Below are 18,665 nucleotides of genomic sequence, written 5' to 3' on the forward strand. Positions count from 1 at the left end.
GAGGACAATATTGATGTTGTTGAAAGTGGGTCATTGGCCCATCTCGCTAATAATTCTACACCCCCTCCTTTTTTTTCATGTATTTTTTTTTTCTTTGTTTTATGAGGAGTAAGATTTATGTTCCTCCTAACTAAATGTAACTTCTTTTTTTCATTATAAATAAAATTTCCCTCGTATTGTCGAGATTTTCTATTAAAAAAATGAGTACGTGCAAGCCTGCAAGTGATAACGATTGACAAAGCCAAATCGACCAACTAATTACCTAATTACCTGCAGACAAGAATTCAGTTTGTCGTCACTTTGAATGGAAGCATGTCATTGATGTCGATCAGAAAGTGAAAGAAAGGAAGAAGATCGAGAGGGAGGGGAGGTGTTAGATAATTGGATTAGATAGGTGAACAAGATAACGTGACAGCAATTAACTTGTAGTTGGTATAGTTTGTTATATATTGACTTTCAAAATCTTGTTTTGACAACACACAACCATTAAGTACAATAATAGAATTCGTTATGCTAAGAAACCACAAGTTTCCTTGTCAAACTTGTCATCTGGTACTTTTGTCTTGCTTTGTTCAAATAGGTCAATTTTTTTTTTTATTTAATAATTTATTTTTATTTTTCAGTATGATTGGTACACTAGATGGTATATCATGTATCACTATACAAATGGTGAAATATGTGTGTTAAAAAGTTAATAACTTAAAAGATAAAAAATTTCACCACTTGTATCAAAACATATAATGTACCACCCGTGTTCCGATCACAGTGAAAAATTTATCGTTTTCTTGGGTTTTCGATCGTTTTCATTGGTAGTTGCAGGTGGGTGTGAAGTTAATTACAATTATAATTATGTCATTAGTGCTTGCTTGACCCTAAAAGGGGACTTTTGCAAGCTTTTCACACCCTAAATGACGTGTGGGGTACTTCCTTTCTTTTTTTGGTGAAATGTATTAATTCTTATATCCTATAATGCTGCTCTCCTAAGCCTTCGTGTGAGAACTAAATTCATATTAACTAAAATATTATATTAGTTTAGATTCAAATGTTAACAACTTAATAAAGCAAAACCAATTTAAAATTCATGAACCATTAGAAAATTCATGGTCTGTTTTGTATTCTACTTGAATCCAACTTTTTAAACTCAAAACCACTTTTTAAGTTTTACAGATTGAATACTTGTTTGAAAGGATTGTTTTTCAAAAACTGAAATCAAAACTAACTTGAAAATTAGCCTAGTTCTAAAAAACACAGAAAGTGAATTTTTACAGGTTTTAAACTCCAAAATTCACTGTCATTTAATATTACGGTCTAGTGGTATTTCTCTTCACTTGTAAGTGAGAGAATGTTCGATTCTTGCCAAAGGTGAATTTGAACCACATTATTGCTAGCACATCGTGAGGCTAATCCCACCATCTCTCTCTCTTTAATGTAAATAATATTGTTTGTTCAAAAAAAAAAAACTCCAAAATCCACTATTTTATCTCTCTCTCTTCTCTTCTCACTCCCTATTTTTCTCTCTACCATATCTCTCCTCTCTTGTTCTCTCTCTAATCTCCGCTCTCCTTTGACCCTCAATTCAGTTGTTCTAGATATTTTCCTTTGACCCTTGGTTCAAACCTCATCGGCTCCCTAATTTAATATATAATCAAACAAATCTATCATTTGACAAAAAAAAAAAAAGTTTTTGGATCTCAAATAAAAGTGTTCTTCAAACATGTTCTTAAGAAATGTTTTGAGAAACTATGAATTTTTTTAAATACGATACTAAACAGGCCCTCAATTTCTTGTTTTGCTTTATTAAGTTGTCAAACATTTTAAGCATTTAATCTAAACTAATATAATATTAGGGCTAATATGTATTTGGTCATCACAGGTCCTCAATAATGTTTCATAGTTCATACCATGCAATAAAATCCATCAAAGACTAATCCTCTATCCTTTTGTGATTCAATTATATATCTCTTCAAGTTAATCTGCAATTTGGATTGAAACTACGTGCTTCCTTATAACTAATTATGTGTTTTTGAAAAACATATGAAAGACAAAGATACGTAACGTAATAAAATATAATACATAATTTAAATACGAAAGACATCATTCAAATTTTGAAAAGATTTGAAACAACAAAATAAACATACAACAATTTCAAAGAAACATGTGTTAACTATACAACCTTACTAGCAATTATGTAAATCAAACATCTTTTCCAGTAGAGAGAGAGAGAGAGAGAGAGAGAGAGAGGGAGAGAGAGAGTGTGCTTATTTTCTTTTTCTCCAAGATAAAACAACAAAAATCGGACACACTCAAATATGGTGTTCCACTTAGGGCTTTGTCACGTGAATCATAATTGTATGGCCTGTCAACCGATCATTTATTTGTCGAATAGACTTTGTAAGTGTCCACTACCAAGTTCAATCATGCGTTAATATTGTCTTCAACTTAACCAAATAGACTCATCAATAATGATACGTGATAACTCTCATTGAGGCTCTAAATTATTACAAAATGTCTCGGTACAATTAGAAGTGCATGACCGTCCTCTCCGGATCCCTTCCACCTCATTCTCATGACCCACAAATCCGGACCCTTGAAATTTGATCAAACGGTTAAAGTTATTATAATTTTTAATGGAACTTCCTCTTTGTCGTCGTTGGATAAAATTTCAAAAGCTCGGATTTGTGGATCATGATGCTTAGGTGAAAGGGATCCGGAAATGATCCCTTAAACTTTAGTATATTGTTAATTTGAATTGACCCAAACATAAAACTCAGATTGGGTCCTTGTCAAGTCAAATCTTGCAGGCCCAACCCTACAAAAGCTTCCGTTCCGGCCCACATTCTGTTTCATTCCGGACTTTTTACGTCGGCGCCCTCTGTCGACAAAGTCCAATCAAAGCTCAATCAGCCCTGGGCCTCTCAACAGAAGCCCAATAAAAGCCCAACTTCTCATTCAACGTCATTAACACGTGGCAGCCTATGTTGCGGAAGCAGCGTCATAACCGCCACGTACGCAAAAGAGGTTGCCCATTGGCCCGCCCGAGTCACTCAACTCGCTACTCACTAAAAACTCACTACCTTGCCGTGTCATCCCCGCACCAGCTCTTCCACCGCCACCGCCACCACCTCCCTCCATTTATTCATTTATTTATCATTAATTATTAATTTCCCGGCAAAAAATAAGGGGGAAAATGATGAGGCAGGAAAACCACGGCGACCAGGAGGCCGACCTACATGCATCCCAAGATGACATGGAATCTCTCGTCCTTGACGAGCCTCCCTCATCCAACGGCCAATCCTCGCCCTCCGCGTCCACCTCCGTGGACCGCCACTCCGCCACAGCAACAACAGTCACATCCTCGCAAGGCTTCAATTCCATCCTTGAACCCCCGTCTTACGCCGACGCCATCTTCACCTCGTTCGATTCCTCCTCATCCAACGGCCACGAAAGCCCTAGGCCCTCATCTTATCAATCGGAGCCTCCGACAAGATCCGAATTTCTCAAGATATGGGTCTCGGACCCTCAGAAGGAGCTCGAGCTCAACAATTCGCTTGTTCCCGGCGGGACCTCGTACTGCACGTACCTGATCACCACTCGGACCAATATGCCCGAGTACGGCGGGCCCGGATCCGAATTCACCCTACGGAGGCGGTTCAAGGACGTGGTGACGCTGTCGGACCGGCTATCCGAATCGTTCCGCGGGTTCTTCATCCCGATCCGACCCGATAAGAGTGTGGTGGAGAGCCAGGTGATGCAAATCGAGCAGTTCGTGGAGCTGCGGAGGGCGGCACTGGCGAAGTACCTGAACAAGCTCGCGGTGCATCCGACGATCAAGAAGAGCGAGGAGCTGAGGCTGTTTTTGGTGGTGAAGGGGAAGGTACCGCTAACAAGGAGCATTGACGTGGCGTCGCGGATGCTCGATGGAGCAGTGAGGTTACCAAGGCAGCTGACGGGGGAGGTGGCTGTCGTGACAGATGTGAGTGAGGCTGCGCAGCCGGCCAAGGGCGGCAGGGACTTGCTGAGGATCTTCAGGGAGCTGAAGCAGGCAGTGGTGAACGATTGGGGCGGAGTGAAGCCAATGGCGGTTGAGGACGATAAGGAATTTTTGGAGAGGAAGGAGAAGGTGGCGGAGTTTGAGCAGCAGCTTAGCAATTTGTCTCAGCAGGTATTGTTGCTAATTTATGGGTTCTTTCTGGTAATTCAACATAATTAGTATGTTCAAATTCAAATGGTAGTTAATTATTATGATGCACTTGAAGATTTAGATAGTTGCAAGTGCCAACTGAACTAGCGTGATCATTTCGATTAAAATGTATGAAATATTTCGACTCCAGTAGGATTAGTTACGGGATTATGAAGTTAAGAGCTTACCATTTCTGTCGATGAGCATTGTCTGTTCTAAATTTGGCAATTTAGAATACGGTAGAGGAGAATGAACGAGATTTTCGGTTTTTGCAGGCTGAATCACTAGTAAAAGCTCAGCAGGACATGGGAGAGACTCTGGGGGAATTGGGGTTGGCATTTGTGAAGCTGACCAAGCTTGAGACGGAGGGAGCCATGTTCGAATCTCAAACAATACGAGCCAATGACATGAAAAATGTGGCTACTGCTTCTGTTAAAGCTAGCCGATTGTACCGGGAGTTAAATGCGCAAACGGTCAAACATTTGGTAACTTACATAAGCTATATATGCCTAGACATTAAATTTGCGGAAAAGGAGTCATATTTGATTCTCTTGTTATCTTAGCCTAATGTTACATATTTATCACAGGACAAACTCCATGAATATCTTGGAGTAATGCTGGCAGTCAATAGTGCATTTTCAGACAGATCAAGTGCTTTACTGACGGTTCAGACTCTTTCGTCGGAATTAGTTTCATTGCAGTCCAGGATTGAGAAGCTTGAAGCTGCAGCATCCAAAGTATTTGGTGGAGACAGGTCCAGGATGCGGAAAATAGAGGAGCTTAAAGAAACTTTAAAGATTAGTGAGGATGCTAAATCTTGTGCAATCAGAGAGTATGAACGCATCAAGGTAACCTCTTAAGGCATCTAGAAATTAGCAATTCAGTTTGCATCTACGAGTTCTAGATTCATTTTGATGATAGTTAGTGGCACCCTATATAGATTTCCCCTCTTCCTATATATGACCTAAAATCTGCAAACAGTTATGCGTTGTGCTAGTATTAGTTATTTTTAGCAGTCTTACGTTTTTACGTATATATGATGTAGTATATAGCTTGATTAAGACAATAAGCGGCTTAGCGGAAGCAAAACATATAAAAACAACAGATAGAAATAACGAGAGAGGGTCTGGAATCACTACAGGGGCTTCGCCCCCGAAATTGAGAAGTATACACTAGGGAGCTGTTATTCTGAGAAATCTAGTCAATACCAACTGACGCAGAACAGAAAGTGGGTAGGTTACTTCAACACCCAAAGAGAATCCTCGAATCCACCACGGGACCCTTGAAGCAACAAGGAAAAGATAGAAGAAATACTCTCTAGAACATTCTTGATTGCATGATAAAAGAATATTACGTTAGTTCTCATAGGCCCAAGTACTAATCGAGAAAGGAAGCAACAAAACTAATCAGCAAGATAAGAGAGTTATCAGATGGAGCTGTTATTCTTCTTTTGGTCCTCCGCCGTTTAAGCATGTGCTACTTGCCGTACTTTAGTAGAGTGTTATTCAAATTTTTGATAGTGAAATGTGGTAAGATACACCATCATGTATAAATTGCTTTTGTGCATTCGCACCTGACGGTTCTTCATTCTTACTGAACTAACATGAAAATATTTGTGTGGCCTCCGGTTTCTGGCAACCAATTTTTATTTAACATTCATTCATGCTGGCTTTTGGTCCACGTTAAGCTTGTGCAGCTGGACTAACTGGTCAGATTATCTACCCATTCTCTAAACTAACTTCAAAACCGATGTTCTTTCCTCTTCCTCTAGTCTTTCCATTTTCTCATGACATTTAGTGGAGGGGGGGCAAATGACAAGGGATCTCAAAATTCATGCCCTAGATTTAGGGATAGGATTGGAAACACGTTGTGGTCATTTTGTTGCCCTTCATGTGTTATCTAATGCATTCAGCTCGCGCCTCTGAATATTCTTTATCTTGTCATTCGATTACAACTACTAGAATTCCTGGCTAAGCAAATGTTTGTTTCAGTTCCCGTTTTGATTGGAAGAAGAAAGATCTCATTTTATACACAATGTGTTTGTGTACAAACTCGAAGCATGATTGTTGGTGAATCTACATGCAGGAAAATAACAGGAGTGAGCTCGAAAGGCTTGACAGAGAGAGGCACGAGGACTTCATGGGCATGCTGAGAGGATTTGTTCTTAACCAGGTTATCTCCTGCTCTAAACCTCATTTGTAGTTCGTGCTCTTGTAAAGTTTTCGCTTCAAATGGCATCTCAACTTCATTTCGTAAGTCCTTGAATAATAGTTATGGTACGTTCTTCACATCTAACAGGCTGGATACGCGGAAAAGATGGCGAATACTTGGGAGAAGCTTGCTGAAGAAACAAGCGGGTATGCGAATGATGCCAGCTGACATTGTTGCCCGTAAAATTTTTGTGTTTAGCTTTTCATTCTGTGTCTCTGCATTTCGTGCATGTACACTAGTTACATCCCATTGCGATATTTCCCAACAAACTTTCATCCTAACCAACCAAAAATAGGCCTTCAGAAGACTATTTTAACCTTCAGTGCATAGTTTTTATGTTTGATCCAAACTTAAGCAGACCTATAGTTGACTAGAGATTCTAATATCTACTCCGGTGTAGATCGCACTATTAGTGGGAACTTTAACGAAAAGTTGTCGGTACTGTTCACTTTAACGAAAAATCATATTTTTACGCTAAAAAATCGATCATGATACTATTCACTTTACCCTTTATATTGTCATTATTATTAAAACTCAAAGTTTGTAAACTCTTTTTATTAGTTTTCTTGCTATTAGTATCTCTCTCATCACTCGACGGAACAATTATAACATATCGGTGATGAGATGGATACTAATTTTGTGAGAGAGGGGTCTGTTTTCTTGCATGAAGTATCGAACACGGCGTCTTAGCGGATTAATAAGAACAAATTGAGGTTTAATAAGTTAATATGATTAAGACATCAATCATTAGAGTAGAATTAATTCGATGTGAAACTTTAGCAAAACGTATGTATGCCTTTGTTTTCACTCTAAAGTTGGCTTTTTGGCAAAGTATGTCGTTTTTTATGGTGGGATGTGCAATTTTCGATGATTGTCAATAAGTCGTTGATAAACTAGACTGCACTGCGGATCATATGCGGTTGCACGGAGGACTATTTAAAGGACAAGGATTGTCTGCCCTTCTAGTTGTGGTGCCCTTCCATGTCCTCCTATTTTGTGCGGTCACGGTTAAGTCACGTCAATATTTTATATTTTTATTATTTTTTGTCTTATTATCTCATTAAAAAATTAATATAAAATATTGACGTGGCTTAACCGTGACCGCATAAAATAGGAGGGCATAAAAGGGCACCACAACTAGGAGGGCAGACAATCCAAGTCCCTATTTAAACCTTGTATTTTTAATTTTTAATTAAGTATGCCTTGGAGGTTAAGAGCGAAAAGGGTAGAGGAAGACTTGAAAATAGATTTTTAAAAAAACATGGAGTACTTGGAGTTAACAAAAGATTTGGTGCAAAATCAAGTGCAATGACGTTTTAAGATTTTACGACCGATCTCACTTAGCACGATAAGACTTTATTGTTATTCTATAATTAAATATGCCTTAGAATTAGAACGACCAACACAATCACAAAACTCTTTAAGTTAATACAAATAAATCATTTGTGACTGAAAGGTTACAGGTTTGAGTCGTGGAAACCTTTTTGCAAGCAAAGATAAGGCTGCATATGATATATTGTCTCTCTCACCCTTGCGAAGTGGGAGAACCTTGTTGGGTTGGAGTCGCTTATTTTGAAAAATTGTATCTACGAACACTGATGAAGTGTAACAAAAGCAAAATTAATATTCAAGAATGAAAGAATCTTAGACTAGCTATAGCCACGCTTCCTAATATGTCTACCGAACCCCTTTTGCTGGAATCCATTTTTCACTCATCACTTGCTGAAGGGGCTCCAGCTCCGTCGTCGCCGGAACTGGCGGCTGTTTCAGGTCTAATCTCCTCTAGCTGCTGCAGAACCTGATGAACTTCCGGCCTTGCAGACGGCGAAGGATCAACGCAATGCAGAGCTAGTTTCAGTGTGTTTAGCAGCTCGTCACCGATTATAGAAGCGTCCCTCATCAGTTCCAAGTCGAAAACTTCGTTAGTCCACTCCTCTTTCACAATGGAGGCAACCCACTGCGGCAAATCCAAACCGTTCATCGGCTCACCAGGAGATTTCCCTGTAAGGAGCTCCAATATGATCACCCCAAGGCTGTAAACATCAGTTTTCGTGTTGGCCTTCTTGAGCTTTGAGAGCTCCGGGGCTCGGTACCCTAGTGCCCTGGCGGTTGCAATCACATTTGAATTGGCAGCGGCTGTCATGAGGCGGGAGAGGCCGTAGTCCGAGATCTTGGCGCTGTTTTGCTCATCAAGTAGAATATTGCTGGATGTGAGGTTTCCATGGATAATGTTCTCATTGCCGTGGAGGTAGGAGAGACCTCTTGCCATGCCCTTTGCTATTCCCATTCGTGTTGGCCAATCAATCGGAGTTTCCGGCCCTCGAGCTGCAACGAAATCAAACACAGCGACCAAATTGAGAAAAATCAAAACCCGATAAACCGAAATTGAGATACGAAGTGCTTAAAATCATTTGCATTAGGCTTACCATGGAGGAATGCTGCAAGACTCCCTTTCGGCATGTAATCGAAAACCAGAAGCTTTTCTCCCTTAGGTCCCAAGTAATAAGCCCTCAGAGCCAGAAGATTCGGGTGCCTGATTTTCCCAAGCACGTTCACTTCCGTCTCGAATTCCCTCTGGCTTTTCGTAATCTTTTCTCTCAATCTCTTCACTGCAACTTCACTCCCATCCTCCAATGTCGCCTTGTAGACAGTCCCAAAAGTGCTTTTCCCCATAATCTCCGCGGTTGCACACAAAAGATCATCTGCTGCGAAAGCCATTGGCCCGTCAAAATGTACCAGTTTTCCTCCAGCCTCTCCGCCGGATTCAGCTTCTCCCCCAACTGCCGGAACACCCTTTTCAGTCCTCGCAGCTCCAGCCCTCGCCACGCCTGCGCCATCCGTGCCTTTCGATGCAGCTCTTCCTCTTATCAAACAGCACAGCAGAATGCAACAGAGTAAAAACAACACTAACAAAAGAACCCCTGCTGCTATAAGAATTTTATCTTTGGTACTAAGTCTGCGGCGGTGCTTCGAAGTCTCTGGGCCCGGAGGCGGGACACTCTGAGATGGTGCCTCGGAAGGGCATGGAGTTGAAGCACTGTACCCGCACAGCTGAACATTCCCGGCGAAAGAGCTCGAATTGAACTTCTGAGAGAGAAGAGCCGGGACAGCACCAGAGAGGTTGTTGTATGAAACATTGAGGAAACCAAGATGTGATAGACCGGCAAGAGAAGCTGGAATTTCACCACTGACATTATTCAGCGACAAATCGAGGCGGGTGAGCGTCGAAATGTTGCCAAGAGCTGCAGGAATCGAACCCTGCAATTTGTTCCTCCTCAAGTTAAGAACAGAGAGGTTTTTGAAGCTTCCAAGACCTTCCGGGATTTCGCTTTCGATGTTGTTTCCTTCTAGATTCAGCTGGATTAGCGAGGAGAGATTGGAGAAGCTAGAAGGCAAGCTTCCATTTATGGCATTGTTTGAAAAATCTAAAATTCTAACCCTCGAAAGCCGCCCTATTTCATTCGATATAGCTCCATTGAACTGGTTATTTCCAAGTTCAAGCTCTTGAAGCTCACTCAACCTGCCTAAAGACTCTGGGATCGAGCCGGAAAGATTGTTGTGGTGGAGAGAAAGGAATACGAGGGAACGTGAGCGAGAGAGACTACCTGGGATGGACCCCGACAGCGAATTGAAGCTCAGATTGAGGCTGTTAAGTTTGGTGGAGTTAAAAATGCTGTCAGGGATTTTATCAACTAGCAAATTGTTGCTGAGATCGAGGTTTTGAAGCAGAGGACTGAACCCTAAAGAAATTGGGATTGAACCAGAAAGTTTATTGCTAAATAATTGAACTCCCCTGAGGCTTGGAAGGTACCCTAAAGATTGAGGGATTGACCCTCCAATCTGGTTGTCATGGAGGCTGAGCTTCCTCAGAGCCTGCAGCTGTCCTATTTTTTCGGAGATTCTGCCACCTAACCCCTTCCATGGAAGCTGGATCACAATCACCTGCCCCTGAGCGCACTTGATTCCGGCCCAGCCGCCGGAGCAGGCTCCGTATCCGCTGTCGTTCCAGCTCCTTAAGAACCCCTTTGGGTCGTCGAGCTCGTGCTTGATTGCTTGAAGGGACTGGTAGTCCGCCGCCGTGACAATGACGCCGTCCCATATTTCGGGGCGGGCCGGGTGGAAGAAGGAGAGGAGGAGGTGGAGAAAGAGGAAGAAGTGCGCGCATTTGGATTGCAGAGGAAGAAACTTCCATTTTTCCTTCTTCTTGTGGGAAATCCGGCGCCAATTTTGAGATGGGTAGTCGGAAAATGTGTGAAAGATTTGATCTTTGCTGTCCATGATCAGAAACAGAGCACCAACAATGGCGGACTGCTTGTGTTGGATTCTAGAGAGAGAAAGTGAGAGAGTGATGGAGAGAGAGGGAGAGGAGGAGGGAATGGAACAGGAGAAAAAGAAGTTGGTGGTGGGATTGAAAGCCTAGAGGTGGGTGTTTTAGTGACGACTGGGACAGGGCACGTGAGGATTCTCTTGAGTTTAGAGAGAGAGAATCTTTATTGTTACTGTTGTATTGGGTGGAGAGAGAAAATGTCATGTGGGTGGCAGACGCTCTTCTTCCCACAGAAAAACCTAACGGCTAGTTTCGATTGCTGAATTCATAAACGGCAATGGCTAGGGTTTTTATATTTCTCTTCTTCATGCTTTATATAATATATATATATATAATATATATATATATATAATATATATATATATATATATATGTGTGTGTGTGTGTGGTTGTATAATAATCTGAACATCTCGATGATCTCGTGGATGGAGGTGGAAAGGTTGAACTGAACTTGTTGAAGTTGGGGGTCTTTTTTATTGCTTCCAATAGCTCCTCCTCCCTCTCCAACGGCTATCTTTCTCTCTGGCGGGTCCCGCCGTTTAAAACATCGTCAGGTGCAAAAGCGTGCATTAACTAATACTGCATCCGGCAACTTCTTAATTTTTCTGTCATTTTTGTGGAAGGACTGTTTTGCCCTCATCACCGATTCTGTTAGTAAAATTAACCAATGTGGTAAAAGAGACTTATAACTCAAGTAATAACGAAAATGAAAAATGTAACTCTGCAGTAAAGGTATTGGATTTGAATTTACTCTTCCACACTATTGTTTGTATAAATAAATAACTACTAGAGGTAATTGGTGTGCCTTACACGTTGACAAAATTTCTCCTATTATAAGTTGTATACAAGTTGTATAATACAACTATATGACATGTGAAGAGTAAAATGGGTACGTAATTATGTACAACTTATAGCGCTGATGATGATTTGACCTCATCGTGGTATACAAGGCCGGGCCAAGCCTAGTGTGGGTAGAGCGACCATCCGGGACCCAAAAAAAATTAGGGGCACCAAAGTTATTAATGTGGCATATTTATATACATTTTCATAAGAGTATAAATTTATAAAATTTGGTTTAATGTCAAAGAAATTTAACTAGAATTGGTAATTTTGTTGTTTGAAATTAATGAGGAGGTCTTAGATTCAAAACACCATGTGTAGTTATTTAAATTCCAATTTTTACAAATTTCCTTTCATAACAGTATAAATTTATAAAATTTGGCTAAATGATCAGAAGTTTGATTAGAAGCAATGATTTTTATATTTAAAATTAGGATGAGAGGTCCTAAGTTCAAAATGCTATGTGCATGTTTATTTTTTTCAACTTTTACGAATTTTTGTTTGGTTAATTTATTTTGAATTACTAGCCAGTAACTACGTGGGTTGCTATTTTTAAACATTCATTCTAATTCAAGTCTAATCTTCAACAAAAGGTGATGTGTAGACTAAATTTTTAGACCAAATTTGCAAATCATATGACGTGTCATCAAAAGGTTTGATTTGGTGCCCATTCATTATTTATACATATCCTTAAAGACTCGAAAATATCATTATTTTTTTTAGTCTTATATTGACGAGGTTAGCAAATAAGAAAAAAAACACCTAACGATTTATACAAAAACACTTTAAAAGTTTAGATGGAAGAAAAAACTCATAATCTATCTACTTGTAAGCCTGAAGTTTTTTGGTTTCCTTCTCTCGATACAAAATAAATTAGTTTTTCCATGTTTCTAAATTAGTAAGTTTGAAGTGTTTTTCTAAATATAATTTTATCAATGTTTTACGTGTAAAAATAAATAATTTTTTGGCGTCACCCCGGGCCTCAAAAATCTCTAGACCGGCCTTGGCGGTATATCGCACTCTCTTTTAAGAGAGATTTTGTGTAGGCCGCCCGTGCTATGTCACATATTTTCTGCACTTAGGTCTTCCTAATTTGGTAGAACCAAGTTTATGAGGTCTTCCTTGTGTGTATCTTTAATGGTTGCCACGGACTTATACAGTCCTCTACCCAGTGGATTGTGAATCCACCATGTGAGAGTTCAATTGTCGTCGTTCGCAGACAAATTCTAGCCGTTTATGTGGCCATTAATGGATGATGGAAAACCAAATGGCTCGAATACTAAGAAACATGGTAAAGAAAGTCGTCTTAACAATCATAGCGGTTGTGCATAAGAATTTTTCTTTTATCTCTTGAAGGAGGAGAAGAAAATCGGAAGTCATCTTAACAATTATAGCCGCCGTACATAAGAATATCTTTTTTATTTCGATAAGGAGGTGAAAAAAATAGGTGAGGGCTCGAGAAAGTGGTCCATTACGGCTTAACCTTTCGTTTCATCATTCATGTTGGAAAACAAAAATGTTAGGTTTTGACTATTTGAGGAGTTGGGCCTGACCTCATTAACCAATGGAAGCGGGCCACGTCATGGTCCCCTCAAAATAGAGAAGTCTTCATCGCCATTACTTGTGTCGGACTCGGAATGATGTGGTGGTCCAGATTTTTATTTAATTTTCGACAGAAAGAAAAGATAGAAGAAGAAGGTACATCATTTTCTCGTTTTATTTTTAGTTTCGGCTGATGAAGAAGAAGATGAATTTTTTTATTTTTTTTTTGGAATTTATAATGCGTTTGGTAGTGCTTCTGAGATGATTGACAGTGATTTTAACGTAATGTTTTTTAAATTAATCATTAGAAAAAAATGCAAGTGAAACATGAAAAAATACTTAAGTGTTTTAGAACTTAAAATGTGCTTCCACTCATTTTAAATGGATTTCCAAACGAGCCTAGGCATTCATCATATTTCACAATGATTTAAGTCAAGCAACTGATTTTTCTATGGGGTTTGATAGTGTGAGTTCCCTTCCTTTGGGCTTTTACAAAATTAGAAGTATGAAGTCCACTTTGATTTCTGTTTTTGGGTTGGCCCAAAACGCACAATTGGAGAAAAGTGTGGGCAGGGTGCCTAATCACATCATCTATAAGATATCATTCACAATAAAAGAGAATTGGGTAAATTACATAATAACCCTTCAAGTTTGAGGTCTATTACATTCGCATATAACAACTTCAAAATATTTCACTTTCATACCTCAACTACTATTTTATTTCAATACAATACTTCCGTTACATTTTTCATCAATTAATCCGTTAAATGCTGACGTGACTGTCAAATGTCTGCCATGTAGCAAATAAAATAAATTTTTTTTTTTTTTAAACCCGAATTTCTCAAAAAAAAAATAAAAATTGAAACCCTTATCCCTCATCCCTCACCCACCCCCCCCCCCCCAAGCAACCTCCCCATAAACCTGCAAGAAGAAGAAGAAGAAGAAGAAGAAGAGGGGAGAAAAAAAAGCTGAAGAAGAAGAAGAAGAGGGGAGAAAAAAAAAAGAAAAAAAAAGCCGAAAAAGAAGAAGAAGAAGGGAAAACAAAAGGGATACCCATATCCCTCACCCCCCCCCTCAATGACCTCCCCAGAAACCTGCAACAAGAAGAAGAAGAGGGGAGAAAAAAAAAGAAGAAAAAAAAGCCCTAGTCTATCCCACCCGAGCCACCCCTTTCTCCCATCCCCCATCACCCCTCCCAAAAATCCTCCATCACCCACCCCAAAAATTGCACACGAGACTAGGTGGATCTACCACAAAACCAATCCAAAAATCATCTCAAACTCAAAGTATTTTCAAAACCCACCCACATTGAAAATCACGAGATCTTGGCGCCCAAGGGGGGATGGTTGCCAGAAGGTAACCGGGGGGAGGAAGGGATCTGGCGGCGCGGTGGGGAGGGGGGTGTGGTTGCCGGAAGGTAGCCCGGGGGAGGAAAGGAGGTGGGTCGCGGGTCGCGGCGTGGCGGGGGGAGGGAAGGGTTCTGGGCTTTTCTTCTTCTGACGGCGCGACGCGGGGGGGGTGTGGTCGCCGGAAGGTAGCCCAGGGGAGGAAGGGAGGTGGGTCGCGGGTCGCGACAGAGCAGGGGGGAGGAAAGGGTTCTGGGCTTTTCTTCTTCTTCTTCTTCTTCTTCTTCTTCTGTTTCAATTTTTTTTTTAGGTTTCTGGGGGGTGGGTGAGGGATAAGGGATATGGGTTTCTTTTTTTTTCAATTTTTTGTTTTGAGAAAATTCAGGTTTTAAAAAAATTATTTTATTTGCCACGTGGCAGACATTGGACAGCCACGTCAGCATTTAACGGATTAATGGATGGAAAATGTAACTGATGTACTATATTGAAATAAAATAGTAGTTGAGGTATGAAAGTGAAATGTTTTGAAGTTGTTGTATGCGATTGTAATAGACCTCAAACCTGAGGGACTACTATGTAATTTACCCAAGAGAATTTCTAAACTTCAATTTGTGATATTCTCACTCACAACCAATACATGATTTCAAAGATTACATAGTACGACGGTCTAGTGGTGTATTCTATTTCGCTTGTAAGTGAGATGTCTTAGGTTTAACTCTCGCCATAGGCGAATTTGAACCAAATTACTATGAGTAGCCTATTGTGAGTCTTAGTTTACTCCATCACCGACTCATAGTGTAAATAATATCGTATGTATTCAAAAAGACATAATTCAAGTGATGTCACCCATTCAATAGATGTTTATCACATATTCAATAAATGTTTATCCTAAATATTAAACGCTTGCCATGTGGTGAAGGTGAATTAGTGTACAGTCAATTTTGTTCTGTTTTGAAAAAAAAAAAAAATACAATTACATGATGTAATCATAATACTAGTATAGAAATGATTTTAAAATAACTAAAAACACTTCTAGTAAAATTAATTTGGGTTCCAAAAGCACTTTTCGTGCTTTTTAAAAGAAGCACAAGCACTTAAAATGATTTTCCAAGATTCACTTGAATTTTTATTAAGAATTAATTTCAATCATTTTAAAAACACTTCTAACCGAACCCATAGTTAACATCAATAGTCTAGTGCCACCTGATTTCCGGTAGACATAAAGGTAGTAATTATTCGATAATAACAAACTGACCTTGTTAAGCCATTCATTGTATTCATCTGGTAACAAGCCAACCAATTGAACACAATCAACGAAGCAAAGGAATAACAAGAAGCATTATTCATACTATGATACTGCGGGTGGGGATCTGGCGACACGATCGACCAAATATAATTACGTGCCAAGCTTATAACTTCTTACTTACAAGTAACGAGAAATATCAGACCCTAGTACTAGTGCCGGAATAAGAACAAACATTAAGACCAAGAAACATGCATAAAACAAAGTCATTGTTTCGAAAATTTATTCAAATTGAGAATGGCGGGGAAAGAACAGATATTCATTCGAAGCAATCAGCATAGATGTTATTAACTCCAAAATGCAAGACAAATCTTGCAGGATGGTTGCAGAATGAGAGCGGCCGGTCGACTGGCTGCATTCTGTCGATTGATCAACTACTCAAACCCCGCGTTTCAGAAAATCCCCTCTTATGACTACTTCAAATCAAAACAAAATAAACGAGTAAAGTCAAGTGCAGCTAACAATTATTTCCATAACCTAACAATGAATCAATGATGCAACCCACCTGGCTTAACAACGCTAGCCGGCTCAACTTATCTACCAGAAACAAAACATGGGCAGAGAGAGAGCATCGTTTCAGAAATAATCGTATTCCCGTAAATTTGGCTTCATCAACTCTAAACTTAACAAGTTTGCTCTTAGTTAATCATCATAATGAAATGAAATTCTATCAACACAAGATGTTTGAACCGCCATGATTGAAACCACCATTACACCCTCCAACCGTGTCATCAATGGCGGATCTCCGAATCCAATCAAATATTGTTATCATCCCACAATTCAATACCGCCATGACCAAAACCACCATTACACCCTCCAACAGCGTCATCAATGGCGGATCTCCGAATCCAATCAACTATTGTTCTCATCCCACAATTCAATAAGTAATACCTATCGTCGTACTATAACACATCCAACAATGAACAAGTACATTGATGCCTGAAGTTTTTCTTATCCGATCGAAATTCTAATGAACTTAATCTAAACTACGGGGAGGAAGCACACTGCCCCGGCTTTTCCTAAGTTTTCAACAAACAAACCTTCATCCAATTCTACGCAAATTATTCATGTGAATCTGGAAAATCAAATTACTCATAAGCAGTTAAGCACTAATCACCAAATAATCAGAATAATGAAATGAATTAATAACTAAATTCATCATCATCAAAATTTGACTAAATAAATAAAACAGAAATACAAATTTCAGATCAAATCTACATAAAACCCTACAATTTCCGCTCCAAAATTCCGCAATCAAATGAAGTTTCTTTAACCCTACAAGAATATCAATTGCACAGATCAGTACACAAAGGGTTTGGCCTCACCAACCTTTACAGCGATCAATCCGACGAGTGCTTGACACGAGATCCAATTAGACACGTCCGGCTACGGAGGCAGCGGCGGACGAGGTGGCGCCGCCGAGGAACGAGAGAAATCCGGCGTTGGCGGGCTCCTGCTCGTCGAGGAACAGGTCCTCTGGAACCCTGAACGCCCCGTGCGCGCAAACAATGGCGAATCCGATCAACAAAGCTGAGATCAGGAGCGAGCCGACGCTGGACATGAAGACGACGACCACGGTCAGCACGACGAGTCCGATTAATGTTTCGGCGTCGGAGAAAGTACGGCCGAGGATGACCAGGGGCTGATCGGACGCTCGAAACAGGTAGAGGAAAGCCCACGCGCCGAGGAGGGAGAGCAGGACGACGAGAGAGAAAGGATGGGTGAGGAGAGAGAGGGCGAGTACGAGGGTGAGTAGGGACACGTAGTTGACGCGGAAGTAGGTGAAATTCTTGCGGATCCGGGAGTAGGCCTCGGTGAGGGAGTCGGGTCGGGCCAAGGCGCTCCGGTCCACGAGCTCGTACCAGGGGCGGCGCTGCGAGAAGCCGTGGCGCACGGAGGAGGATAAGCGCGAGATGAACGCGCGGAAGGCCGGCGTGGCGATGGGAGGCTGCGACTGGGCGCCGACGGTCGTTTGGGAGTTGGACATCGGGAGTGTCGGTGGGCCTGCCATTGTTGGCGCGTGGGATGGCGGGTGTCTTGGAGGGCTGTTTTCTATTTCACGAGGGAACAAGATTCAACAAAAGCTGTTTAATCGGAGCGAATTTAGTTATGGTGATGAGGAAGGGGGTAAAGATCGAGTATTTGAAGGTGTATGCTCTCTAATCTTAGGTGGTAGCCCAAACCTAAACAACCCAACGGGAAGAAATTTTTTCATTCCCACACTATTGGTCGTATACCACGCGGAACATGAGATTTTTTTTAATATATTTATTGTCATCTTGACATCATTGCATGGAAAAATTTTTAATGTGATTGTTAGACCGTTACATGATGTTAAAATTCACATGTTATAGTAAATATATGTGTCATGAACGGATTGGTAATATCGTTTTATGCTCTATTAAGAAGCAGATGTACATTGGTACCAAAGCGGTCCCCATAATCACCTGGAGTCCTGAAAATATACATGTGGAGGTTTTTCGAGGATCATTCGAATGTTTGGTACGGGTCCATTTTGTACTCAGCAAGTGTTTGATGTAATGCGTGCTAGGCGCATCTTGACAAGTTGCATCTGTAGCACTCGACAAAGTCTCTCGATATCACTCATCAGATTGTTTCGCCATATATCAATATATGTTGACATGTGCGCAACATGGTTTGACTGATGATAAGAAGTGTGCTCAGTTTCTATCTAAAAAACTTGAACCTTTAACACCATGACCCCCCAAGGTCCGAATTTTAGATACGCCACTTGTTTTATCTAAATGAATTGCGATGAGTATAGCAATGTGATAGTCACACTGGCAATAATATCGTATATTGTATAATAACCTAATTGGATTTGTGACGGTATTACAGTGTTACAATCACACTGAAAAGTATTTATCATACGTATAGTAAGTAGTGTTGGAGAAG

At 40.5% G+C, this 18,665-nt stretch overlaps 3 protein-coding genes across 3 annotated transcripts; 1 reads left to right on the top strand and 2 right to left on the bottom strand.

Annotated features, from left to right (window-relative positions):
- The first annotated feature begins 2,998 nt into the window (after positions 1–2,998).
- Positions 2,999–6,897, top strand: LOC103417787 (sorting nexin 2A-like). The gene is made up of 5 exons (XM_008355944.4): positions 2,999–4,162; positions 4,456–4,665; positions 4,768–5,028; positions 6,266–6,352; positions 6,479–6,897. The coding sequence occupies exons 1-5, from the start codon at positions 3,188–3,190 to the stop codon at positions 6,557–6,559; spliced, it is 1,614 nt and encodes a 537-aa protein (XP_008354166.2). The 5' UTR covers positions 2,999–3,187; the 3' UTR covers positions 6,560–6,897.
- An 884-nt stretch (positions 6,898–7,781) lies between these two features.
- Positions 7,782–11,162, bottom strand: LOC103417788 (probable leucine-rich repeat receptor-like protein kinase IMK3). The gene is made up of 2 exons (XM_008355945.4): positions 8,818–11,162; positions 7,782–8,716 (listed from the first exon to the last, which is right to left on the bottom strand). Exons 1-2 carry the CDS (start codon positions 10,667–10,669, stop codon positions 8,100–8,102), a joined length of 2,469 nt encoding a protein of 822 aa, XP_008354167.2. The 5' UTR covers positions 10,670–11,162; the 3' UTR covers positions 7,782–8,099.
- Positions 11,163–16,870: 5,708 nt separating this feature from the next.
- On the bottom strand, positions 16,871–17,983 carry LOC103437649 (PRA1 family protein B1-like). Its single transcript, XM_008376144.4, has one exon. The coding sequence runs from the start codon at positions 17,758–17,760 to the stop codon at positions 17,122–17,124; it is 639 nt and encodes a 212-aa protein (XP_008374366.1). The 5' UTR covers positions 17,761–17,983; the 3' UTR covers positions 16,871–17,121.
- Positions 17,984–18,665: the final 682 nt, after the last annotated feature.

Source organism: Malus domestica, chromosome 01 (assembly GCF_042453785.1).
Source record: "Malus domestica chromosome 01, GDT2T_hap1".
Taxonomy (NCBI): domain Eukaryota; kingdom Viridiplantae; phylum Streptophyta; class Magnoliopsida; order Rosales; family Rosaceae; genus Malus; species Malus domestica.